The sequence below is a fragment of the Athene cunicularia genome (assembly GCF_003259725.1).
Source record: "Athene cunicularia isolate RWA chromosome Z unlocalized genomic scaffold, athCun1 chrZ_part1, whole genome shotgun sequence".
Lineage (NCBI taxonomy): Eukaryota > Metazoa > Chordata > Aves > Strigiformes > Strigidae > Athene > Athene cunicularia.
Window position 1 is genome coordinate 31004250 of NW_020799142.1, and position 27835 is coordinate 31032084.

General features: G+C 37.1%; 1 protein-coding gene across 2 annotated transcripts in view; it reads right to left on the reverse strand.

Annotated features, from left to right (window-relative positions):
- Positions 1–27835, reverse strand: part of RIT2 (Ras like without CAAX 2) — a 173950-nt gene that overhangs the window by 116621 nt on the left and 29494 nt on the right. For both annotated transcript variants that reach the window (XM_026865584.1, XM_026865585.1), the window contains exon 2: positions 3323–3379. In XM_026865584.1, coding sequence (XP_026721385.1) covers positions 3323–3379 — 57 coding nt within the window. The remainder of the gene's footprint in view (positions 1–3322; positions 3380–27835) is intronic.

Consider the following 27835-nt stretch of genomic DNA (forward strand, 5'->3'; position numbering starts at 1 on the left):
TAGAAAGCATAAAGGAGTAGCTAGTCCCAGAACACCCAGAAAAACATGTAGGTATTTATTAGATTCTTATGTCCATGTAAAACAAACGAAACTATAAACCTCATCTTAAAGCTCAACTAGAGGACAGTAGGCTCAGCAGGTCGGTTAATACTGGAAATCTGTGGATTGTCATTTAAACACATCATAGAACTTTTTTTTGTTGTTTCCAGAGAATGTCACCCTCTCAGTGACACCTACAGAAACTGTTGTTTTTCTAAATGCCCAGAGACAAATAAAAACACAGGTAGGCAGAACAAGATATTTCAAAAATTGTACACTAAAGCCTCAGGTCAGTGTGCCCAGAGAGGTTCAGGACAGCTCATGAGTCCCCTAAAGAGGACACAAATTACTGAGGAATGAAAGTGGTCTAAAATGTATGACATAAAGGAACAGCGATATACTGATATGCAGAGAGATCAGTGATCTCAGACATAGCTGCTTTGCATTTTTTTGGTTTGCCGCTCTGCTGGAAAGAAGGTACATTTCTTATGTGGCCTGTTTTATTCTTTCCTAATCATCTGCTGGTGTATTACTGTGAGAAACAAAACTCTAACTACCTGACCTGGCATGGAAACTTCCCCATGATACAAAATCATCTCTCAGTGGCTAGCACCTTATGACCCTGGAGGAATAACCTTTCCTCTGGCACCTCCTGGTATCAGCATAGTCTTGTCCCTGGATATTCTCACTCTGGATCATCTGATTTTATTTTTTTTTTTTATTTTATTTTTTTTTAGATAGATGGAAAATAGGTAAAATATGCTTACCAGTGTATGTATTAATAAATAAAATAAATAAATAAATAAATAAACAAATAGATGGATGTTTCATTCATTCTAGGGTTTGGACCAGGGGCTCAAAGGTAGTAAAAAGCAATCTCAAGTCTAAGTATATGTTTTGTTTTGTTTTGTTTTGTTTTGTTTCGTTTCAGTGTACTGAGATTTTAAAGTATATTTGTTATTACAGGTCAGATTAAAAATTATTCCTTTGATTTGCTTTTTGAGTTTATGTGCAATTTTGAGGCATCACACCACAAATTTACGCAAGAGGAAATGTATGTACTTAAGATTATATTCAGTTGTTTAGTATATGTTTTAGAGCATGAATAGAAACAAGCCTTTCTCAGGATGTCCTCAGTATGTTCTGAAGGGCAGAAGTGCTGAACAGATAAAACTCAGCAATGTAGTTCCTGTTCTGCCTCTAGCCAGCTATGTGAGTTTGAATTCACAGTGTTTCATTTATCTGTTCTCTGTCTGCCTCTCCCTTCTCCTATTCAGAGTGTTGGTGTTACTCAGTAGAAGCTGTCTCTTACTCAAGGAGACCTTCATCCTGATTAGGTCCTCTAGGCATTCCTACAGTATGTACTTATAATGCATCATAAGATTTCCTTCTCTTTATGATTATCTATTATTCATACTGTGGTAGTGTCTAGAGACCAATAAGTTAAGATTATGACAAGATACAATATATAGATAAATACAGATGGCAGGTGGGTAGTTAATAATAAAGACAAGTGTATGTACATAACTTAATGGTGTCAGTAACTAGTATTGTTCCTCTTTTCCAATTATGTCTAATGACTTTTTTTTTTTTTTTTTCCTGAGTGCAACAAATTCATTTGTTGCAATTCTATAGTAGTTTTTGCCTTCTTTAGAGTTGACACATCTCATTTTTCATTTTCTAATATTTTTAATGGTTATAAAATTACAAGTGGCATGAAGAGGTTTGGTTTTTTTGTTTTTTTGTGGGTTTTGGTTTTTTTTTTTGTGTGTGTGTGTGGTTTTTTTTTTTCTTCATTAAAATACTACAATTAACCAGGAGCTAATATCAAGGAAATGTGGAATACTGTAGAAATAACAAAGAAATACTACCATTAGTTGTTCTACTTAACAATGAAGCAATTTAATAGAGGTTAAACCTGAGTTTGAAATATTTGAAAATTTCAAAGATAACAAAAATTTTGTTGGAAACTTTTTTTTTTTTTTTTTCTTTCCAAAGAAATCTTTGTAAATGCTAATATTTGTAGTGCCTCCCACTTACCAGGCCCAGATTCTGCCATACTTTTCTTGGTGAAAATAAATATTACACATGGATAGTCCCTATAAATGCAACGACTTTTTAGTATAAGTAAAACTAATAAGCCACTCTTCAATTAATAAACATTCAGTTCTGTTGATTCCTACCTTGATGTCACACACATTTTTTACTACATTCATGTATATTAATAATTATTGTAGTTCCCAAAAGATGCTCAACAGCAAGAAGGTAAGTCTTCTGAGAACCATTTTTGACATTATAGTCACAGAATTACTGAGGTTGTCAGGGACCTCTGGAGGTCATCTGCTCCAAACCCTTGCTCAGGCAGGGCCATCTAGAGCAGACTGCCCAAGACTGTGTCTATACACAGGTTCTGAGTATCTCCATGCTCACCATGGTGTTCACCAGGTGTCTGGCAGGATGTGCATAGATGATACCCAATACAACAGGAATCCAGGGCCGTTCAAAGCATTAAATTGCTTGGGTATATACCCATTAAATATCTTACAAATTTGTGCACGTCAGGGGAAAAATATTTGAAATATTTTAATGGGACACAATTTTTGGCCACAGTCTTTTTGGGTTACCTGTTTTAGAAATAGAAATTAGGTCAACCAGAATTCATCCCAGATCTCTCTTCCAGCTCAGACCGTCCCTTTGTAATCCAACCATATAGTCATGTAATGGTCAGCATCTAAATTGGATTTCAATGTATTGCAGATACATGTGAGTATTTATCATTACTTAAGTTTATAATGCAGGTGAACCAATGGAGTTAGCAGAGTACATCATCCCAGAGCACAACTCCCATATATTAAATTCAGTAACTAGTTGATTTTTCTAGAGAAGGCCCACTAAGATTTTAATAGTGGAAAACAGTACTAAAATAACAAAAATTTAGAAATCACACTTCAGACTGGAGCTCTTACATTATTTTAGAATTTTGAAAGACTGCTCTCTATCTTGTAGCACTTTTTGGTTGGTATTCTGTGATCGCATAGACATTAGTAGTTATAGAGCATGAAGCCACAAATCTGTTGTTGAAAGAGATTTTGTACAAAGCATTCCAAGAAGAGATAACTATGGTATGACCATGACACAATTTAATTGTCATCACAAAATTAACATAAATTTTATAAATCTGGCTTTTATCTAAGTGCTATTTAGGAACAGTTTCTTGCTGCATGATAATGTCAAATAGGCAGAGAGTTTAAAAGGTATGAAGAAGAGAATAATCTCTACTCACCTATAGTTGGATCATGATAGTCAGGGAACCGATGGCTTATGAACTGCATTGTCATTGCTGGAGAGGAGAAAGACATGGGGAATTAAAATAATTATATTACTGTCTTTAAATGAAAACAGTGAAAAGAATAAACAGAGAATTCACACATCCAAGTTTCAGCTTAGAAAGTGAGTCAAAAGTCTGTCCTATGTCCACAGCTACAAGAATACATTAACATTACAGTGGCAACTAAAAACTGATAAAAGGAAAAAGTATTATTTTAAGCTTCTTTATTTGTTTTTTTGTTTTGTTTTTGTTTTTTTTTTTTAACAGTATTTTATCAGTCGCTGTATTAAATTGTTACATCTTTTTAAAACTTGGTAAATACTGTTGGCCTGATATTCTATACAGTTGAAAATCGCCATGAAGAAAACATTATTTGTAAGACTGATTCATAAAAGTTTCCGTAGTGTTACCAAATACCACTAACTGCAGTACCTGATTTGATTTTTGGTGTATTTTAGGAGTACCTAACTCATTAAAACTGGTACAGCAGACAAATGTTTCTGTTAACCATTATAAGTTAGTTATTTTGAAACAGGCTGTTTTACCATTGAATATTACCTGCCTGCAGAAATTTTAGGAAAGTTACTCTTCAGGAAAAATACTTTTCATCATTTAAGCATGTGGTACCATGGATGTGAAATTCCAATTTATTTAGAAAGCCGAAAGTATTCATGCCCTGTCCACCCATCAGTTTCCAACATGACATCTAAAGTATATGGATTTTGAATATTTCATGGACTTTTCCAACGACCATGGAAGTGGGCCTGAGTATTCTGTGGTCATAGTAATGCCATCAGTTGCCAGAACACATGGAAGTTATGTTTTCTTTTTCTTTGTTGTTTTTCCTTAGGACTTTGAATCTTAGCTTGTTTGAAAAGTAAAGGTATCTACCTATCACTGAGAGTTATGAAGAAAAGACCTTCAAAAGTGAAATATGTGAATTTCAATTGAAGAGAAGGGAAAATTAAAAAAAAAAAAAAAAAAAAAAAAGGAAAAAGAAAAAAAAAAGGACCTTAAACTTTTTTTTTTTTTTTCATAGATATATATATATCTATATCTATAGATATATATATATATATCTTGATTTTTAAGCCAATGTCACTGTTTTATTTTTTCATGGTTTTTTAATGCCTGAATTAGAATTCCTCCATAGATGTTATGTGGACATTTTTTTTTAAAAAGGTACCCCACCTGAATGATAAATATTGGTTACAATACATTAAATCAAATACCATATTCTTCCTTATGTCTTGAACATCTCGGTTATGTTCAGCAACAGAGGTTATGAACAAGAAATGTGACATAAAAAAATTTCTGCATATAAATACACTCATTTTTTAAACAATTGTTTTAGTTTAGTGTTTGTCCTCCTTATATTTTGAAGAATCAGGGGGTTAAGGAGATACTTTTACAAAATGATAAAGACAAGGATTATTAAACATTTATTACCATGTTAATAAATTATTACATCTTTAGTGTAGACAAATATAAATGTTAAGAAGCACCATTATAAATTCATAGTAACTCAAAGAGTGTAACCATAAAAAAAGCTCATTCAGTCTATACATATTATAGGGAAATAAATCTACATTCAGTGACACTCATATCTTCTACATTATCTGTTGTCAGATGTATTACTTTTAAGTGCCATTTATGTTTGGACACTTTCATTTCCAGGACACCTGTTTTTTTAATCACAGTAGATTTTTAGGCACCTCCATCTGATAACTGTTCATGGTCGATGAAGAATAAATGGATGCTTAATGTAATCTACCTAGTTTTCTCTGAGAAGAGGCAGCTACCAGAGATGTTGTTCATATGGTCTATGCCTACATATTCTGAGCTTCCTGAGGGCCTGTACCACAAATGAATTCAATTTGATTCACTACCTGCTGCTTTTTCTTGCCAAGATGTTGGGGTTTTGTGTTGTTTGTTTGTTGGGTTTTTGGTTTTTTTTTTGGGGTTTTTTTTTTTTTTTGGGGGGGGTGTTTGTTGTTGTTGTGTTTGGTTTTTGTTTTGTTTTGTTTGTGTTTGTTTTTGTTTTTTAAGCAAACTACTCTGTATCTGATCTCATTCTGTTTCCTTTTGGAGATATGCCTGCGTCACAAAATCTGTTCTTACAGCTGAAATAGAAATGCTCAGAGGACATCCAGAACTCGTGGTAAACATTTTCCCTCTCTCCTGAGACAGCCCCAAATCAATACATCATTCATGTCCTCATCAAATCCACAGGATCTAAGAGAAGTGAAATAATTTGGAAGCTTCATCCTAACTTTCTACTGCAATGTGAAAAATGTCAGCCACTGAGACCTGCAAAATTTATATTTCTCACACCCCTTCCTGAGTGTGAATACACATGATCAGAACTTTCACAGAAACCTAGGCTGCACACAATGTTTTAGAGGAAGACCAGGAGAGGAACCTATCTATTGCAATGTCAAGTGTAGCAATAGTGACTTTTATATGCCTGATCCTAGTCTCAGTCCCGAGCTCTACATGAGCTACGGATATATATTAAATGAATCTGCAGAGGTCCAAAATTTGCGTAAAGTCTCCCGAGAAGCACTCTACTTAATGGAATGAAAACATCTTACAGTCAGCTGGCTAAGGAAATGTGAATAAAAGCTTTGTTTTACATGTATTTTGTCCCACAACTGCTTCCATGACAGCCCTTTGTCAAGGGCTCCTCCTAATCACCAAGGTGAGGAACCCCTCTGGCCTCTTTAGTGCTTGTCACCTCTTGCATGGGGATTAGCACCCTCTCCCTGAAACAGGTTACATGGTTTTGTTTTCTCAGACAGAAGGAACTGATCAATGAATTTTTTGAATTTTTGATCAATGAATTAACAACATAAAACGAGGAAACGGGTGGGAATTCCAACCCACCTTCCTCCATGTGTTCTTTAAGATAAGGATTTGTATTTTATGTCTAACCCTATTGAATAGTAGCACAGTAAGCATTTTCAGAGCAAGCATAACAGGCTATTTTTTCCTCTAAAGGAAAAACTAGTCTTTGGCATTGAACATCAAACCCCTTACTCAATGAGGATGGAGGGCAAGGAAGTCTCAAGACATCAGGTTTGATGTACAACAACGGTTGTGCCCAGATTTACCAGATATTCCGCAGTCTTGGCTGCTGGACATGCAGACATTAGTTCTGAATGATGGTCAGAAGTTGGTGGGATGCTTCCCAAAGCAAAAGAAGGCTCAATCACCGCTGGCATGAAACCACACAACTCAGATGGATCTTTGGGAATTAGATGTGCTTATGACTAACTCTGTCTGGGCTCCCCAGCAGGCCAGCTGCCTCAGCTGGTGTATGCTGGCTTATCACTAATACTAACATCAGCTCCAAAGTAATTTTCCAGAGCAAATTCATTTGGAAAACTAATACAAAAACGGTACGGGTATTTCATGCTGCTTTATTAAAATATTCTCCTTGGTCCCTCCTTTCTTCCTCATCCATTATCCTTTTTCCATATAAATTAACACTCATATTTAACAAATCCAAGCTATCATCAGATATTGTTGTGACCATTTTCCTTTGGAAATCCAAATAATACTATTCCAAACTTTTACAGATATATATATAAATGAGGGAGTTTTAAATAATTTATGCCACACATAAAGCACTGTATCAAAATATGGCTTTAAAGCAGGATATTAAAACAGAATAAATGGATAAGACCAATATTTTAATAAATACATATACATATAAAAGCAGAATCAGTTAAAAAATGGTAAAAACCAAAACAGAAACTTTTAATCCATAGCAGATATTACAAAACATTGGATTTTCAAGTTGCCTGAAAATTTTTAATGAATATTTTATAATACTGTAAAGATCACTCCATTTAAATGGGACATGTACATCACGTGGAGACTACAATAAGTGAAAGGATCACTGGTTCAGACAAATAGTGTTTTCTTTGTACCCTTCTGTAGCTAAGCAAGTAGTTTGTTTCAGATTAATAAATTCAAGCCTGATATGCATAAGTATGTAACTTTAAAGTTCTCTTGTGTTTTTAAAATAAAAAATGTGTTCAGATCCTGCATTTAATTTCTAGTTGTTTCCAATTATGCTTACAATGTTCATTAACTATCTAGAAAAACATGCATAATACCTATGCTTTTTCTATGAAAAACTTAGTCCTGTCTGCTATTTTCAAGATAATTCCTACTCCCTTCGTAATAATATTTTGTTTACTTCCCGGTAGGAAATGCCATGCTTAGAAAAAGGCTAAGGTTACATTAGTTATTCTAAAAGATACTTTTCATCACTGCAGCAATATTAAATTTCCTGTAAAGAAGGTATCAATTTCTTAACATATATGTGTTTGTGTGGACCCATAGGATAATAGAAAAAATGCTTCAATACGCATGCAGTTGTGAGAGCTGGTAAGGTAGAATCCCACTGTCCTTCTATTTTGTTCTAAATTGATTTATGCTGCCAACTCAGAAAGTAGTCCTATACCTGTTTTTCAAGGCTGTAGAGTACTTTGCTAACTTACACAATATTCCTTATGGTAATAGTAACCCTCGTGAATATCTTATCCTGAGCTTCCAACCCAAGAACTTCCACATATTCATATCCACCTGGCTCTTTAACTTGTGCTTTTATAAATACTGAGGTTTTGAAGATACCATCATAGAAGTTGGACATAATATAATGTGGTAAAGACAGTGGATTTATAGATTTGTTCATGAAGTGAATGAGAAAATAAGAAGGCATATAGGTATTATTAGCATAGAGAAGTCAGTAAAGCTACTGTGTCTAAAAATGGAACAGTAAATCATATTAACAAAGTATGTACCATAGGAAGAATCTTTGTCACAGAAAAGAAAAAGCGATAAAAATAGTAAAAGTTTAAGAGATATCCTGATCTCTATCAATTTGTACAATTAAAGAACTTTCTAAAAACATGACTGGGGCATGGTGAAAGTACCTGGTTTTATTATTTTGATAAGGTGTTTGTATATAACTAAATGTGTATATAACTAAATGTGTAAAAATGTTTACACAATCTCAACAAGATTTTATTGTTATTATTATATCTCGAAATTACTGGACAGTTTCAACAGTGCTGGTCTTTCTGATGGTTTCAAACCCACAAGACCCTAGGTATCATCTTCTAAAATGTATGAGCTTTTCAAATGTTCATACCTGAAAATTGAAATGTTGACTTCTGTTTCATCAGCTTGGGAAAATGACAAACATCCTTATAACTAACTCTTTTGGAGCTCATTCCTGAATTTTTAGATTGACTTGTCAAGTAAAAAGTCATTTGCAATCATTCTTCTGCCCATTGAATCTTATCAAATACACTTTATAATAATAGTGTGCAAACATATACATGATGAACAGCAAGAGGTGAAGAGAGTGGTTTTTGCCAAAATCTTATCTGCTCTCGGAAGTGCATTAACAATCACAGCAACTTTGAATGCCTGGAGACAACAATAATGCTAACATATATTAGGAAAAAAAAAATTAGAAAAATTCAATATACTCTGAGGAAGTTTTCGTGTGTGTTCAGTTTCTGTAAGTTTAATAAATCAAGATAAAAGACAGGAAAAAAAAAAAAAAAAGCAGCTATTAAAGCTAAAGGGAGATTTTGGTATGAAACTGATGAGAAATGCTAGCTATGGACAAATTTAGGTTACAAATTACAAAATATTTCTAGCCACCAGATAAGGATTTTTTCTGAAACAGAATGCAAACATGGATGGGAGATGCAAGAAACCTCTTTGATTTTAAGGTGCTTCCTAAGTTAAAGGATTGCCTCGGGTCAGTGACACAGAAGGTTCTTTTGGAGATTTTTCCCTTGTTTTCTCAATTTCAAGTAAGGAAAACATAAATTTAATGTATGATAACAATTTTATATATGATATTTTAATGTATATAGCATCCATACTCAGGTCTTCAACTAATATCAGTGGTGGAAATTAATGTTTGCCTTCCTAAAATACTACATGCTTTTGAGCACAAAGTTTTTTCTCCCTTTCCAGGGAGAAGTTTCCACATGGAAAACACAACTTTGTAATAATCCAGGATGATTTAAATGACCCTATACTCATCATATACTGGGACAGGGAAAGGAGGGTGGGGGGGAGCTGCAGGAAAGGAGAGAGAGCTTCATATACAATTCATATGGTCAAAGCCAGCCCAATCTGCAGACTTTGCTGATTCAAACTTTTAAAATATGTTGCACTTCTGAGGTTGTACACATCTTTTTTTTTTTTCCTACACCTTATTGAGAAATCTTACTAGATAGCAGACATGTCTATCGGATGACAGCGTTCCAGGTCACAGAGGACTATGTGATTCAAGCACAAAGTGTATTTCCTCTATTTTATTTGTATTTGTTTTATCTATGCATGCTGCATGTAGATCACAGTATATTTTAGAATAAATAACTGACAGCAGAAGTCACCTGAAGCAAAACAAAAGGAATCAGGATGATGAACTAATGTTGTTCCATTCAAGTGCTTCACATCAGTGTGAAATAAAATCACCACACAACAGCTACAATATCAAAGGTGAGAAAGGTTGATTTGTGTCAGTGGAGAAAATTTCATCCAAACCAGCAGTTTTCCATGATGACATGTAGCTAACTTGATTAGATGGAGATAAAAACCCTTATCTGGAAGAGCACGGGAATGACCTGCCTCACCCTGAAATCAGTGGGATTACGCATTTTACCCCTGTTGAGGTACGTGTTGCATTAGATCTGAGCACTGAACATCCATAGTGGCTGAAGGTTTTGTCCACCAGAAACTATATGACGAGTGTCTCAAGGAGTGTCTATTTGAGACAGAAAAATTAATAAAAGTGATGTTTAATGCAGGGTATTACAGAGATTTAAGAAATTTTAAGAGTACAGGGAAGATAAAGAGAGAACAATTATCTTTTTTTTTTTTTTCTCTCACCACAGAAGGCAATATTTTCTAGCAAGGAAATATTTTTGCACATTGGTTATACTTAACTGCATGATTGTGCCATGACATGGTAAATGGCAAAAGCCTATTGCTGATTTTAAAAACTGGACCTTTTTAAAACTGATTCAAATAAAATCAGAGATCTTATACCACAATAATGCACTCATCTTCATACTTCCAGAAGATGTGAAGATTTTTTAGAAGTTTTAATACATTTTATTTCGCTCATATATTCTTTTCAAAACAACCACTACAGGCTAGATTCACTGACAGGCTACCAGCTTAAGGCACCTTTGTTCTGACCGAGTACAGCCATTTTTACATTGTTATACCCTGTCAAAAATAGCACAAGAGCTCTACTCATCATTTCAGAAAGGGACGCTGCAAAGTCTGTGAGCTGCAATTAATTTTTTAGGTATAATGATGTATTATTTATTGAGTGTTGGCTGTGAAATGAAGGCAAAGCTAAGTTTTATTTCTCTGCATTAAATTCATCCTGGTGTACTAGAAAAATACAGAAGCTTGATGTACAGCAATCTATTGCATATGCTAGGCTGCTGATACAGCATCACTTTTTGCACTGATTTTTTGCTACAGTGGAGTTTTGTTCAGATACTGGATTTGAAGTCCACGGCAAAGAGTAATAAGCATCAGAAGGGCTAGTCTTAAAAGCCAGAAGTCTTTTAAATTAAATCTGTCTTTTTAGAATGAAAATCAAGCACACAAAATCCCAGAACACATAAATTTTAAACAGAGAATAGTTAAGTTACTAGGACAGCCAGAACAGAAACAGGGAATTCCTCCTCTTCTGTTGAATTATTACAGATCGATCCCTCTGTTATCTTGTGTTGACGTGGTCTTCGGTAAAGGCTGAGTGGCTGAAAGCACCGCACAGGCTGCAGTGGTCCCCTGGAAGAATATTTCCACAACCTCTGAGGCCTGTCCATCTTTTATTTGCTCCTGTCAGTTCTGACTCTCACTGCCTTGCATCTCATTTCCCCTCTGGAACTCCATACTTTCCTTCCAGGAAGGTCATGGTCTTTCTCTCCCTCCAGAGAGTCCCAGCTAGATCACTCATTTCCTTGGTAAAAAAAGTGTAACACACAAAACTACTAGGGAAACATGTTAAAATATGTCTCAAAAGGAAAACAAAACCAAACAAAAAGTTAACATTTTAAGTGATTGAAATAGGAGAGCTTGTTTTGTTTTTCGGACTGCAGAAGTGAGAGGCTTGTTCATATAGTTTTGTACCCTCTATCATTGTAAGGTAAGAGAAGACTATAATCAAAATATGTTTAATCAGAGTTGGTTGTGACAGAGAAGGCAGAAAACCACTTTATTTGGAGAATATTCACAGTGTGATAAAAAAATATTTCCCCTTGAATCAGAAAGAAAAAAAGGACTTGATGCAGAAACCTCCACGTCATGGCAATACGTGCCCCCAGGGTTAAAACAAGCAGGAAGCAGAAGAAAAGCCTCCCTCCCTCGGACAGAAAAGATAGAAAAAGATCTTTGCTTTCTTTTGGGACCCACCTTGAATGAATAAATACAGATCACTGCTCTCAGAGTATTGCTCAAGCTGTTCTTTCTCACAAACGTTAGATGTAAAGACTTGACTTCTTACTATTACTCTTCAAAGTGGGATCAGTGGGACAAAGAAATATACTAGGTACTGGTTACAGTTTTCCAGCAGGGACTGAAGGACAAAAGAGAAATTGCACAAAACATCATCCTGGTCTTGAGAAACTTTCAGGAAACCTTCATCAAAAATGCTCTCACTGCAGAAAAGTTCCACGTGTTCTGAATCAGCACATTCTAGTGAAAAATGGTTGTACTAAAAACTTCTGACTAACATAAATATCTACGTCCAGACTCAAGTTCCCACTGAACACAGAATGCACTACATTGTAAAACTTGGGTTAAAATTTTTGTTCAGTATTTAAGGAAATAAGGAAGCAGATGAGAGTTGTATTTTTTCCCCATATAATAGACGTTATCATAATGTGATACAAATTAACGATAATGACAAGGTAGATTGCTACCACTTATGCACCATTTCCTCTATAGTATATCCCTGACCCCTACTAGAAAGTTCTCCCACAAAAATACTGAACATTCCCTACCCTGCTTGGCTTATGTGACTTGACAAGTTGCATTAATAAACAGAAATTACTTCTGGTAAATGCTGCTATTAGCTCATTTTCCCACTGTGTTTCTTCCATCAAGTTAAAATTGGTGAGAAAACTTAATGTGTCTTTTACTGTACTTCAGCTAGAAAATCCAATGGTAACTTAAGCCTTCCATTAGTGAGCAATCCAGAATGTAATGACATAAAAAGGTTTTAAACCAGACTCCAGTATAATGTGATTTTAAAAACAGAATAAATTAAATAAAGCTGGAAAGACTCGGTTTTCACATATTATTTCAGAGAATAATAGGGATGACCTTGAACCATGACAAATAGACACATTTCTATTAAAGTCAATGGATAAATCTCCTAATTTTATAGAAGAAGTAAGACAAACAAGAGAAAATTATAGAATAGTTCTTTAAACAAGAGGCCTGTGGCTTGCAGATATCAGTCTCCAGTACGATTATTTCACTGGAAAAGCCTTTCACAAAAGGATAAAGTCATTTCATTCCATGGAAAGAAACCTCTCAGCAGCCACCTTTATTTCTCTCCCCTTTTTTAAACTGCTGACAGGTTTCCACGTAATGATAACTTGAGATGCTCTGACTTGGTTTACTGCTGTTTCAGGTAGTGGTAAATTGACATTGTTTGCAGGTTTCCCAACATAAACTAGTGGTTAGCTCCTGCGATACCCTCCATGTGAAATTATACCCCATATGTCAAGCAGTGATGAATTGGCAGTGACAGCAGCTGTATTTTCTTGCAAGTGGGAGAATAGTTGCTGTTCTGTAATGTACCAACTTTTCTGTACTTCAAATATATGGTCTGGAAAATTGATGACACATCAAAGAGGAAGATACAACTCTCCCACTTAACCCCTCAGAGTAGTCTTGTTCAGGGTTAAAGCACAGCCTGGTTTGGGGTTTTTTTGTTTTGTTTTGTTTTGGTTTTTTCCTTACCAATCCTAGAGTTTCTCATTATATCAGTTGCAGTGGAGGATAACATTCAGGTTTGCAGATATTATTGGCACCCAATTGCCTTTAACTTAATAGGGTTTAGGTGCTTATCTGTGCTTGCCGATCTGAACACCAACCTTCTGTGTCTATCTCCAAAAATCAGATCTGTTTTTTAAAGGTGTTGATGATTAAAGTGGAGAACTTGATTCCTGCTGCTGAATTAACTTTCATTGAAACGAAAAGACTTCATGGAAAGAAAAATTATTTGGATGAAATTCAAGAGAGGAAACTAAACCTAATAATGGTTTGGACTGATGGTATCAAAATTATTGAAAGTACAGAAGTGATTTAATACTTTTACTGTTAAATATTTTATAGCATATTACTTATATTTACACTTTTACTATAAAGATATGATTTATATATAATTTTTCATCACTTTCATGATCTTTTTCAAAATATCTACATAGGGTAATTCTTTAATATTAGGATAATTAATATGCTGGCTTTCTCTTTCAGTGTAAAATGTAAACACAATCTAAAAATATATTCTTTTGATCAGAACTTCTCTCATCTATTATTTTAACATCTGACACAAATTTTCCAGTGATAACAATGGTTTTCAAAACATATTTAAAGGTAGACCAAGAAAGAAGGAAGCATTTCTGAAAATAGACCTAAAACCAGAAAACTGACACCAGAAAACTACTAAAATCCAATAAAATTTGATTTCATCAAATATATTTGATTATTCCCAGAATGCTGTCCTCAACAATTTGTTTCCTACTCATATATATAAATCTATATTTATCTTATTGGAGTTATTTAACTCAGTAGAGGTAAATATCACATTTTGCATTATATGAATTGAAAAGTGTTCTTCACTACCAACATGACTTTAAACTGAACATATTTTCCTTGTCAGATCTCAGAGATGTTTTTCTGTCAGCTAATTAGGAAACACTTCACAAAGAAGTCTGACACATTATCATTTATACCGACATGACTTCTTAATGTCTTTTCTCCTGTATTAGAAACATTTTCATAAGATATTGGAAGGGTGATGCTCATCAGCTGGTGAGGCTCCTCAGTTCTTTTCTCCCCTCCACACACACACCTACACAAATCAAAAATCCTGATAATTAGGAACTGTTACCATCAAACAGTTGAGGAAACCTGGAATTCTGGAAGTCTTCTGGATGGGCAAGAAGTAGTTCTGTTTTCCTAACAGCACCACTTAGAACATGGTTATGCAGGGAAAATGAAAATCACAAAGGTAACGATATTGAAAATAAATAGTTGAAATAAGACTCAAGTTCTGAGGCAATGCTTTCTCATTGCAAATCAATTCCTAGATTTATCACTCATTCAATATTCTTACAGTGTTAAAATACCCATTTCGGTTGCAATATTATAAATGCATGCAGAAGAAAAGCTGTCAGTTTGCACCAACAGACCTAAAGGGCTGCAGGCTTTGTGTGCTGACTTTAGGTGTCTCCCAGCCTTTCCACTCCCTGTGTGAGACGCCAGACTCTTCTGGAGACAGCTCATATGTGTTTCACAGAGGATTCTTGACATTGCTCAGAGGCAAGACATGCAAGAGACCCTAAACATTTAGCTGTTAGGATCTGACCTCTGCAAATTTTAGACACCCTGGAACAGACATCCTACAGTTCTAAGTATCAGCTTTAACATTTTAAGGACATGGAAGGAATACAGTAACCAACCACCTGAAGGTTTCAGATGCCTAAACTGATTGGGAAGAAAAGAGCTTCTAGATCTATAAACCAGCGTGTAATTTGAACACAAAACAATGGGAAACAATGAGCTATCTTAGAGGACAGCACTGGCCCTAGGTTTTCTGTTACTTTTACTTTACAAAGTCCTAATAATCACTGTAAAACTACTGAAGGCTTGCTTATGTGATCATGTGAATCTGGGGAAAGGTGTTTCTAGCTTTTGGCTCTGCTATCAGTTATTTATCCTTTGATTATCACCAACATTTTTTTTTTTTTTTTGCATCAGTTTCCACATCTGAAAAAAAAAACCAAAAAAAACCCCAAAAACAAGGCAACAGCAATACGGACAGATAACTCTCAGATTTACAGGACTACTCCATAAGATCTGTCTGTGAATGCATTCCTTAACAGCTTATCTAAAATGAAGTTAGTAAAACTACGAAGCTTTTAAAAACAGACTTAACCAGTCCCTTTGAAGTAAAGTTATCCGGATGAAAGGAGACAGGAGATATGATATCCAGCACCTTACACAACACTTTACACAAGTTTACTGATACGTTGGAGATGAAGAGACAACAAAGTACAAGAACAATAAAGTAAACCAACTACATATCCTCTCATCCTCTTCCCCTTTTCACATTACAAACCCAACTGGAAGTTTACATCTGCCAAAAGCACATTCATATTGCTTGACACGTGTACGTGCTACATTATGATGATATACTGACAGCAGCACAGTTGCCAGACGTGTTTGGGGGTGAAAGGTAGCACTTCAGGCAATAAAATAGGTGATTTATTATAGCATTAATGTGATTCTGAAAAGGTCAGAAAGCTACCAAACACATACAAAAGTTCTAGAGGGCTGATTGTACTTTCACAGTGAAAATCTACATTAGCCTATTCAGGTTTGTACCCTCAGTGTGAGTAAGAAATGTTAAAGCTATCAATACCAGCAACAGGGAAAGAGTTTACAATGTTGTTTTTTTTCCTACATCTGGAAGGGGATCACTCATGAACCAGGAATAAGCTTCAGAATACTTAGGCCCCTAGAGTAGACTGAGTCTTAGTCTTTCATCCTTCCGCGGTAAACTTAGTTTCATGTATTTCACAATGAACTTTCTGCCCTTGGTGCACTTGTCATTTATGCTGGTGTGAAACTAGCTGTCCCAGGGGTTTATGATGCTATGTATCACCTTAGCCTGATGAGTAACAAAAGCCATATTTGGTGACCCTAAACCATTCCACGCAAAATCAACAGCAGGTAAAATAAAACAAAACAACCCTCCAAAACTCCCCCATCTCAGACAAGCAAACAAACACCAGAGTAGATTTATACGAGCCTCAAAAACTTCCCTTATATTAGACTCTAAATTATTCTCAGGATTTCTGAAGTGTCTGGATATTGGGAATATAATATTTTGGGATGGGACTGATGTGTAAAAATAGCTATTTTAACTAAAAAAAAAAAAAAAAAAAAAAAAAAAAAAAAAAAAAAAAAATAAAAGAACATAAAAGACATAGACACACTTAACCATTTCCGGATTTTCCTAATTAATCTACAAGTTGTTCCATAATCATATCTCCTTAACAAAAATAATTTTGCCTGAGAGTTAGGAGCTGAACTTCATCTGCTCCATCATAGGACTGATATTTATGCTTTCACAAACACTGCAGTAATTACAACACTGAAATTTTATCTTGGTGGTGCACTGGCATAATAACCCAGTTCTCTGAAGATAAAGATTTGGGAGCTGATTGGGAAACAGTAGAGGAACATTTTCAGGACACTCATAAGATTAAGACTACCTAAAACACAAAACATCACACAGGTTATAACTGGGAATGTTTACTCATGATAAAAAGGATTTGGGAGGACATTTAGGGGCTCAGTGAAGAAGATGGTATTGAAGCATTCCACATCCCAACAGTGTGATGACACTGTGCTATGCTGATTCAGAAATGAGACAGCTCAGTTAACACAAAAGAGGAGAATCAGGTCTTTTTTGAAGGTACTTGAAGTGATATAGATGTGACAGAATGACTCATCTGTCATCGGTGTTCTAGTCAGCAAAGTCTGGCTCAATGGCAAGTATTTATAACTGGAAAATTAAAGGAGGCAATCAAAGTGAAGTAAGCAAAAAAGATTTGGATGTTAAGTCTGTTATATAACACCCAGCTATGGGGTTATTACATCCCTAACCCTAAACACCATTTTAACGCTAGTATTTGTCCAAGTCTAATACACTGTACAATGTGCTTTGTGCATTTCTGTCTGTTCCTGATTCAGAGGACGTAAGTTTGCTGCAACACTCACCTAAGTACAGAGTGATAAATCTGTCCATTTTCTCATGAAAATAATTATTTCATCTGTACTATTTCCTTCAATACAGGTTTTAGTTCAGTTTTGGATGGCATGCGTGACAGGGCTTGACATCTTTTCCTTTGAGCGATCCTTCCATAAAGCTTTTGAATGACATGACCCAAGATCCACAGAAATCAATGGGAGCTTTTCCATTGATATTAATAGGTGTTTCATTAACTTTTTTACTTCCACAATGGTATTTCCACAATTTTCTTGAGTAGGAATAATTAAATATCTCAAAATAAATTATCATGCGTGAAATTGTAACACCTCTGAAATGAGTGGCAAACCATTCTTTGTCATTACTGGAGTTGAAATTTCTCTGATATCAACATATAACTATGGTTATTTGCCTACACATTGTATAAGTAAGTATATTCACTACTTGTAATTTTGCTTTGGTGCAAATATAGTTTCACACTTCAAAATTCTGATGATTCTCTAAATGGGAAAAAAAAAAAAAGCTACAAAGCACAACCTTCTTTTCATAGTTTTTAGTTTTTTTAAAAAATCAACTAATGATATTCATTATTATTTTTAACTGAGAAATGTCTTTGCTTTCAAAGAAAATTTTATGAATACTCAGGTCAAGAACACAGCTGTGTTTTTGAAAGGATTCAAAATCTGGATGAACTGTGGCAGGACAATACCAAGCCTAAATATAAAGACATATTTTGTTATAGGTTTTTTAATTCTTTTTTTAATATTGTCATCCACCTTCATCTCAAACATGTTCATAAGAATCTTCTTTGTAGGTTCATTCCAAAGGTGTCTACTGCAGCGCCTTATCTCCAGCAGTAGGTAGGCAGAAAAGCACAAGGAACTCATCAGGTCTAAAGTGATCTTTCCAAGTGTATAGTATTCTACTGCTAGTATTCAGTGGTTTATGCATTTCCTTAGCTAGCAATCACATCTAGCCCAATGTGTTGCACTCAAATTTAACTTCTGAATTGCATATGGGAGTTTATTTGCCCAACTGTCTTTACTTCATGAAGATAATAGTTATAAATACATTCAGCTAAGACAAAAAAAAAAAAAAAAAATAAAAAAAAAAAAATAAAATTTTACAGCATCTTCAAATCTCTTTATAGGTGAAACCCATGGAAATATAGAGTATTCATGTCATGTTAAAATTATTTGCTGTCAGCTACGAATTGACTGATTTCACTTAATGACCAAACCAAAACAAGAGCATTGAGGAAGATTTGGTTCTCAGCTAAGTTTTTTTTCACTCAGTAGATCACTTTTTTTTATCAGAAGTTTTCTAACAGTGAGGGAATGTTTTTTTAATAGAAATAAAAGCTAATATTTGCTGGGGGAGGGGGAAAAATACCTACAAAATTACTTCACCTTCCAGTTTCTCATCAGAGTGATCTAATCTGTTAGACGCTTCTTCATATAAGGGCTGAGGAGACTACTCGTCTTATGACTCTAGGTTTGTCACTTCCACATTGTAAGCTGTATTTTTCTCAAGAGTAAAATGGACACAGTGATACGGTTCTTCTTTGCAACCTGAGTTTCATGTTGTTGTATAGAGAGAGCTATATGTATACAGAAAAAAGTGATATTGTATTTTTTCTTTCATACAGCTGGTCTGCATCTGTGTTTATGGAAACTATGATGGATGAAATCCTGACTTCATCAAAGCCAGTGGGTGTGCATGCAAATTTATCTTATTTTCTGTGTGAGAGTCTTCCCTTTTCAAAAGCATTCGGTAACAGATTTCTCTTTACTCTGATACAACATTTGAACACTAACTTCATTTAAGGTATTAGTACATTTAAAGTTGACAAAGATGTCTGGAAAACAGACAGAAAAATTAAGTAAAGAAGAAATAATGCAAAAATAGGACATAGTAGAAATGAATTAAACAAATTTCTAGATACCATGTTCATATGTACATCAATATGTATATAATTTAAAATGCATGTTCATTGATTCCTTTAATATTGCTTTTGAAGACAAAAATGGACGACTTCTTTTATTTTAAAGGCAATGAGGCTATTTTTGTATTTAAAGATAAAATTATGCTCATGTAAATTGCTAAAATTAGTATAATCTGCTAATTTGGAAAATTCAGCAATCCTCAGTGAGTTCTGTTATGATAATTTTCACTTATCAAAACTGTACACTGCTGAAAATCAAATCAAACCAGAAACTATTCTTGATAAAGATATTTAGAGAAACTGTTATAAAAACTGTATATTTAGAAACTAAAGATTGTAATGTATTTAATATACTTCTGTATTTTTAAATACATATTTAATACATTTATATTTTGAGAAACTAAACTTTTAAAGAAACTAAATATTGAAATATACTACAAGCCTTCTAGATCATCATGATAAATGGTTAACATGATGGCACAACTAACTGTCAGGTTTTTTACTTACTGTAGCTGAAAGAAAACAGAAAAAGGATATCATGAAACAAAAACAGAATATTGTAAAATCCCCAATAAAGACAAGAATTTACATCTCTGGAAAAGCGCTACATGATAGTCTCTGAATTGGTGCATGGAGGCCAGTGGTCCTTCAGGGCATTAGTCGAACAGTTAATTTCAGTATGGCATAAGGAAAAGACAAATATACGTCCCGACACTCAGGGTTCCTTTTACCTGTGTCAAAACCAAGCTGCATGGAGGGTAGTTTTGCCTTCTTGGCAGTTTGAGCACTCTGAACAAAACAACGGGGTTTATTTTGTTGCTGCAACAGAGGTCAAACAAGCAGAAAGTCTGACTAACCAAAGAGAGATAAATATCCTGGGAATGGGATGAGGAGGAAAGCTTTATTATTAGTTTAAAGACTTCTGGAGCAGAGTTTATAGGGAATCCAAGTAACAAGTAGCAAACAACATGAAATGTTTATGCATGTCTATGGAACCCAGTTATTCTCCTCTGTGTTTATGTCTTCCCCTAATTTACTGTTCTAATCAACAGACCTATTTTCTGCCCTCTTGGATACTACCAACCCCCTTATGGGTTGACGTAAATAACAAACAGCTCTAGCCTTTGGCTTCACCAATATGAAACACTATATACAAAATGAGTTACTGCAAATAAGGCAAGGGCTAGTGCCGTAAAGCTGTCACCTTTACCTCCAGGATTTTCCTTCCTAATAGACCTACACACTTTCTTGTTATCATCCACAGTAATTTTTTCTAAAATGCTGAAGCTGCTGTTAGTTAGATACAAAGTCATTTAGGAGCAGCAGGCAAAGGCGTGTTTCCTTAATAAACAGCAGAGGAGACAATAACTGTCAGGAATTTTGGAGTTATTTCTGCCGGAGTATGAGTCTGCACTTCTTGGTGTTAATGATAAAACCCCCAAATTCTGGGGACCTGGGGTTGGTCTGCCTAAATTATCTCCTAAATACTCTTAGGTCATTGGAATGCTGAAGCAATTGTATTCCAAGTTACAGCTGGGTTTTTATCTAGATTGGTGTATCTCTGCTGCCACCCTACCTGTTTTCTAAATTACAGCTTTAGTCAAGTTTGCCAGCTGTAAATAACAGTAAAATTAAGTAAACCACTTACATGGTACAGTCTAATATGTACAACATAGCAGTTTGAAGTTGACATTTGATTTAGTAAGGGGGAAATCTCAGATGATTTTTGAGGTCTGGTTGCATAAAACAATCAAAAGTTCAAAGACATTATGATGAAATATGCCCTTAAGAATCTATTACATACAAATGCAAACATTCAGGCCTTATTTCAGTGGATGAGTTGGTTCAGCTCTATGAGATCTTTATGGTTCTTTTCTCTGTCTCTTTAATATTTATGATCACAATGAAATTCATATTTATACTAGAGACAGACTCTGCAATTATAGCCTTTGTCTTTGTACAGACATCTGTGTTCAGTCCTAAAACTTTATGACTTTCAACTTTGTTTTCTATATTCTGGTCTATTGTTCACTGAAGTCAACAGACCAATTTAAAGTGATCATTGGATTATACCCACATTCCTAAAGTGAACATTCATTTCAGCAGCTTGGGTGTACATTCTTGAGAAGGCACGGGTTTGTTCCCAAGTTAAGCAGAATGAATATTTGGGATGTCGTAGTTGCTTGCAACAGCCAGATTTTACTGAAGAATCTGCAGCAGACAACTTCACCTTTAGAATAGATGCAGCAGTTTAAACAAAATATTTAAAATTTAGTTGCACTAGTCCTCTGAGCACAGCAAATATTACAGCAATTCCCTGAAGCTCAGAACACTGCCAATAACTGGAAATCACCATCTGGTCCATCACTAAAGACAGGACCGTTTCTGGGAAGAGATAAATTACAGAGACCTGTGCTGAACATACACTGTCTGGGATGCAGCTGTCCCAGAAGGGGAAAAGGATTCTGGGGCAGGAGTCAGCAGGGCTTATCAACAGGGCTTTAAACTAGATATGAGGGGGGACGGAGAGATGAGTGGGCCTGTTTGGAACAAGCTCAAGGGAAGCCAGCCAAAGCTTGTAGGATGGTGGACTGGTGAGAACTCTCCCTCTGGCTCTTTTGAGAGTTGGTAAGATGTTTAGGAACCGTGGAAGCACCTGAGAAGGGTCTGGTGGTGAATGGGGCCCACACCCACAGAAGGGTGCTAGATTAATTGGCTCATCTCAAGTGCATCTATACCAATGCACGCAGTGTGAGCAACAAATGGGGAGCTTGAGGCCATGATGTAGCATGAGAACTGTGACATAGGAGCTATAACAGAAACGTGGTGGGATGCCTCACACGACTGGAGTGCTGCCATCGATGGCTACAAGCTCTTCAGGAGGGACAGACAGGGAAGGAGAGGTGGTGGAGTGCCCTGTATGTAAGAGAACGCTATGAGAGCTCAGGAATCAAGTACAGTGATAACGGGGTTGAGAGTGTGTGGATTAGTTAAGGGCCAATAAAGCAGATCTTGCTGTGGGAGTCTGCTACAGACCCCCCAGCCAAAGCAGTGAGATAGATGAAACTTTCTATAAACAGTTGGGAGAAATCTCACGATCACTTTCAGTTGTTCCTGTGGGGGACTTTAACCTCCCGGGTATCTGATGGGATCACAGCAGAGAGGCAAGAACCCAGGAGGTTCCAGGAATGTGTACGTGATAACTTCCTCACCCAGCTGGTGAGTGAGCCGACCAGGGAAGGTGCCCTCCTGGACCTGCTTCTGTGAACAGGGAAGAGCTTGTGGGGGAAGTAAAGGTGTGAGACCATCTAGGGTGCAGGGATCATGAGATGATCGAATATTCAATCTCTGGAGTAACAAAGAGAGGGGTTAGTAAAACTGCCACCTTAGACTTCCACAGGGCTAACTTCCACCCCTTCAAAAGACTGATTAACAGAATCCCTTGTGAGGCCGCCCTGAAGGGTACGGGAGCCCAGGAAGGCTGGACATACTTCAGGAGAGCAGTCTGAGAGGCGCAGGAGCAGGCTGTGCCCGTGGGCCGGGAAACAAGCAGGGGGGAAGGAGACCGGCCTGGCTAAACAGGGACCTTGGGCTGGATCTCACGAACAAAAGGAGAATCTATTGCCTTGGGAGGAGGGGCCAGGTCTCTCATGAAGACTATAAAGATGTAGGGGAGTTATGCAGGGAGAACATTAGCAGAGCCAAAGCACAGCTAGAGCTCGGCTTGGCCACAGCTGTTAAGGGTAACAAAAACCATTTCTGTAAAGTCGTTAACAGCAAATGGAGGGTTGGGGAAAATCTCCCTCCCTTACTGGATGCAGAGGGAAACATGGTAACTAAGGGTGAGGAAAGGCTGAGGTGCTCAGCGCCTACTTTTCCTCAGCCTTTAGCAGTGGAAGTGGCTGTTCCCTGGACACCCAGCCTCAGGAGCTGGGAGATGGGCAGGGGGAGCAGGCTGAGGGCAGCACAGTTGGAGAGGAGGTGGTCAGAGACCTGCTGCACCACTGGGATGCTCACACGTCTGTGGGAGCGGGTGGGTTACACCCAAGGGTGCTGAGGGAGTTGGCAGATGTGCTCGCCAAGCCGCTGTCCACGATTTACCTGAAATCATGGCTGACTGGGGAGGTGCCATTGGGCTGGAGGGTGGCAAATGTGACACCCATCTACAGGAGAGGCAGAAAGGAGGATCCAGGAAACTACAGACCTGTCAGTCTGCCCTGGGTGCCAGGGAAGGTCATGGAGCAGGTCAGCTCGGGTGCCAGTAAAAGTCAAATAATGGACAACCAGGGGATCAGGCCCAGTCAGCATGGGGTTATGAAAGGCAGGTCCTGACGGACAGACCTGATCTCCTTCTACGACAGGGCGACCTGCTTATGGGATGAGGGAAAGGCTGTGGGTGTTGTCTACCTTGACTTTAGCAAGGCCTTTGACACCGTTTCCCACAGCATTCTCCTGGTGAAACCGGCTGCTCGTGGCTTGGATGGGCACACGCTTCGCTGGGTAAAAACTGTCTGGATGTCCGGGCCCAGAGAGTTGTGGTGAAGGGAGTTAAATCCAGTTGGCGGCCGGTCACGAGTGGTGTCCCCCAGGGCTGGGTGTTGGGGCCACTCCTGTTTAACATCTTTACTGATGACCCAGAGGAGGGGATCGAGGGCACCCTCAGTCAGTTTGCAGGTGACACCCAGCTGGGTGGGAGTGTTGATCTGCTCGAGGGCAGGGAGGCTCTGCAGAGAGACCTGGCCAGGCTGGAGCCATGGGCTGAGCCCAGCTGGGGGAGTTTCACTGAGGGCAAATGCCGGGGGCTGCCCTTGGGCCACAACAACCCCCAGCAGGGCTACAGGCCTGGGGAGGGGTGTCTGGAGAGCTGCCAGTCAGAGAGGGAGTGGGGGGTGATTGACAACCGGCTGAACAGGAGCCAGCAGTGTGCCCAGGGGGCCAAGGAGGCCAATGGCATCCTGGCTTGTGTCAGCACTGGCGTGGCCAGCAGGGACAGGGAAGGGATCTGAGCCCTGGGCTCGGCACTGGGGAGGCCGCCCCTCGCTGAGGGGGTTCAGTGTTGGGCCCCTCACCCCAAAAAGGCCATTGAGTGACTTGAGCGTGTCCACAGAAGGGCAACGGAGCTGAGGCAGGGTCTGGAGCACAGGTCTGCTGGGGAGCAGCTGGGGGAACTGGGGGGGTTCAGTCTGGAGAAGAGGAGGCTGAGGGGAGACCTCATCGCCCTCTACAGCTCCCTGACAGGAGGGTGCAGAGAGGGGGGATGAGACTCTTTAACCAAGTAACAAATGATAGGACAAGAGGTAATGGCCTCAAGTTGTACTAGGGAAGGTTTAGACTGGATATTAGGAAGCATTTAATTGCAGAAGGGGCTGTTGGGCATTAGATTGGGCTGCCCAGGGCAGAGGGGGAGTCCCCGGGATCCCTGGAGGTGTTTAAGAGTCAGGTCAACATAGCACTGAGGGATCTGGTGTAGTTGGGAACTGTCAATGTAAGGTTAATGGTTGGAATCGATGATCTTCAAGGTCTTTTCCAACCTAAACAATTCTTTGGTTCTGTGATTCTGTATGACTCCTGGGTTACAAAAACACAGAATAAATGCTAAATTTTGTGTCTCTTGCACTAATTCCCATCTTAACCTAGACTAATTGCCCAAAATTCTGTTAAAGATTCTCCTATGAACAAAATTAGTTCAAAATTTTATAGCTCAATTCATTCAAGAGTCTTAGCACAATTCCCTTTAAGTTCAACAACGTTCCCTTTTGTGAGCATTAGCTACATCTTCTTTAATGCCTCAAAGATATCACAAATGATCTGTGTCCTGGACACCTGCAAAGAGCTGAGTCTTAATTAATACCTAGGAATGATAACTATCTCACAACTCTTCAGAAGATTTATTTTTATTCCAAATTTTAGCAATGTAATGCTCAAGGATTAACAATTAAATACGTAGATACCTGTGGAAGAATATTAGCAGCAGATAACTGATTTTTACCCGTTACCACAATTCTGAGATTCCTAGAAGCTGTCATGGAACTCTATGGTAACGAGGGTCTGAGTTCTTCTTGATATCCAATGAAGAAATGGCATTTATTTTATATATTAATGTGTATATATTTATTTGTTCAAATAACTGTATGAAGGGAACACTACATATTAGTAACTCATAGAGAAGTAGTACTGTTTATCTTGGGTCTGTCCATATATATTTGAGAAATGCAGACAAAACTAAACATTCCATTTGTTATCTGAAGTTCCTCTTTAGCATTAATCATATGTTGAATTTGAACTGCATGCTGCAAAAAACTAAAATTATTAATAGTGGATGAGTACCTATTGGCATCATCAACAATAAATTATACTTCTACCTGTTCAGTTCTACGCTGCATGCAGAAATGTTAGTCAGAGAGAAAAATGGTGGTTAAGATGTATATATATATATACATATATATATATACACACACATATATATATACACATATATATATACACACACACATATATATATATATATATGAATGTTCATGTATGTATGTTGTTCTGCTTGCACATATAGATACATGTCCTTATACACTTCTTTTTGCCCTGGAGTTGACAACACTATATGGCATGTCAACCTTGGCATACGAACTACGTGGTGCATTTAATATATTTATCATGGTCTTGTGCTGTCCTTTAATTCTTCAGATTTTCAGTCTTTCACATGCTTGCATTATATTCATGCACACCCTTGTACGCAGAGACGGACATGTATAAATTTATATTCCAGAGCTACAGACAGTTTATTTCTGTGCTGCCATAACGTCACATTTGAACAACTAGTTATGGAAAAGCCAGAGTAATCTGTGGTATTCAGGTTAGCTCAGGGGGACAGAATGAGAGTCCATTAGTGTACAACTGAAAAAAGCAAAACTTGTCTTTCTTCAACTCCAGTACTACTATAAAATTCCATTTTGTGTGCCTAAAGGGAATATTAAAATACGCTTTATGAGACACTATAGGTGAACAAAAAATCTTCTTTTAGGATTCTGTAGAACATTCACAAAACAACCACAGTAAGTGCATTGTAGTTTGCATAACACAAACTTTTTCCTCTTAAAAATTCAGCATGTATCTCACATGCAATCAGTTTAATCCACTTGTAACATTTCCTGATAAAGACATGATTTTAGGAAAAATATTAGGAGAAATTAAAATTATGAAGTTTCATTTTATCATAAATGAAATTGAAACATGTTACTTTATCTGATCAACTGAGAAAATGTAAAATTTTAATTTATGCCAGTATTTATATGTGAAATATTATAATTATTAAGTACATTATGAAGTAGATTATATAACTTTCAAGATAAGAAAAATATGATGAACTACATCAAGCTTCTTGTGCCTGAAATATTTGCAAAGTTTTCAGAGAATTGTGCAATTTGTGGTAGAATATATGGCATAAAACCATAATTTCACACAATATACGAGAAAGGTATTCTAGAGTTAATATATCATCTACTGACATGAAACACCCTCTGCATAGTCCAGAGGCTGACATTTGTTCATTTAAGAGATGTTTTGATGTTTCATGTGTTCACGAAACAAATCATGAAATACTCAACAAATCACAAAATACCTCAACATAGCTACATTTTGTATTTTAATTAGACATATTTTTAGAACTTTGTTAGCCTTGAAACAGTGGTGTACCACTTATATTTTCAGCCCCAGCCACTGTGCCAGTAGGCTGTCTCTAATTCTGTCTTGTTTTAATGGTCATTACAGTCATATCAACATAGCTATATACATCAGGAACTGAAGAATAAGGCACATTTCTGCACTCTGAAATTACAGAACTTGCCAGAGTAGCTTGTTACTAGTTAATAATACAGGCCTTCTAAGTCAACATGATTTATTTTCTTGGAGTGATGTGCCAAGGTAGTAACTGCTATAAACAATGATGGATGTGCAGTGATTTCATAGTTTGTGTACCATTAAGTTTCATACAATCATAGCATCACAGACTGGTTTGAGTTGGAAGGGATGTTTACAGATCATCTAGTCCAAACCCCTGCCATAAACAGGAACATCTTTTTTTTTTTTAAGTCAGGTTGCTCGAAGCCCCATTCAACTTGACCCTGAACACTTCCAGGGATGGGGCATCCATGACTTCTCTAGGCAACCTGTTCCAGTGTTTCATCATCTTCATCATAAAAAAATTTCTAGATCTGCTCTAAATCTACCCTCTTTTAGTTAAAAAACATTACCCTTTGTTCTATTGCTACAAGCTCTACTAAAATGTCTCTCTATCTTTCTTATAAGCCTCCTTTAAGTACTGGAAGGCCACTCTAAGGTCTCCCCAGAGCCTTCTCTTCTCCAGGCTGAACACCTCCAACTCTCTCAGACTGTCCTCACAGGGGAGGTGCTCCAGCCTCCCAAGCATCTGAGCATCTTTGTGGCCCTTCTCAGCCTTTCTTCA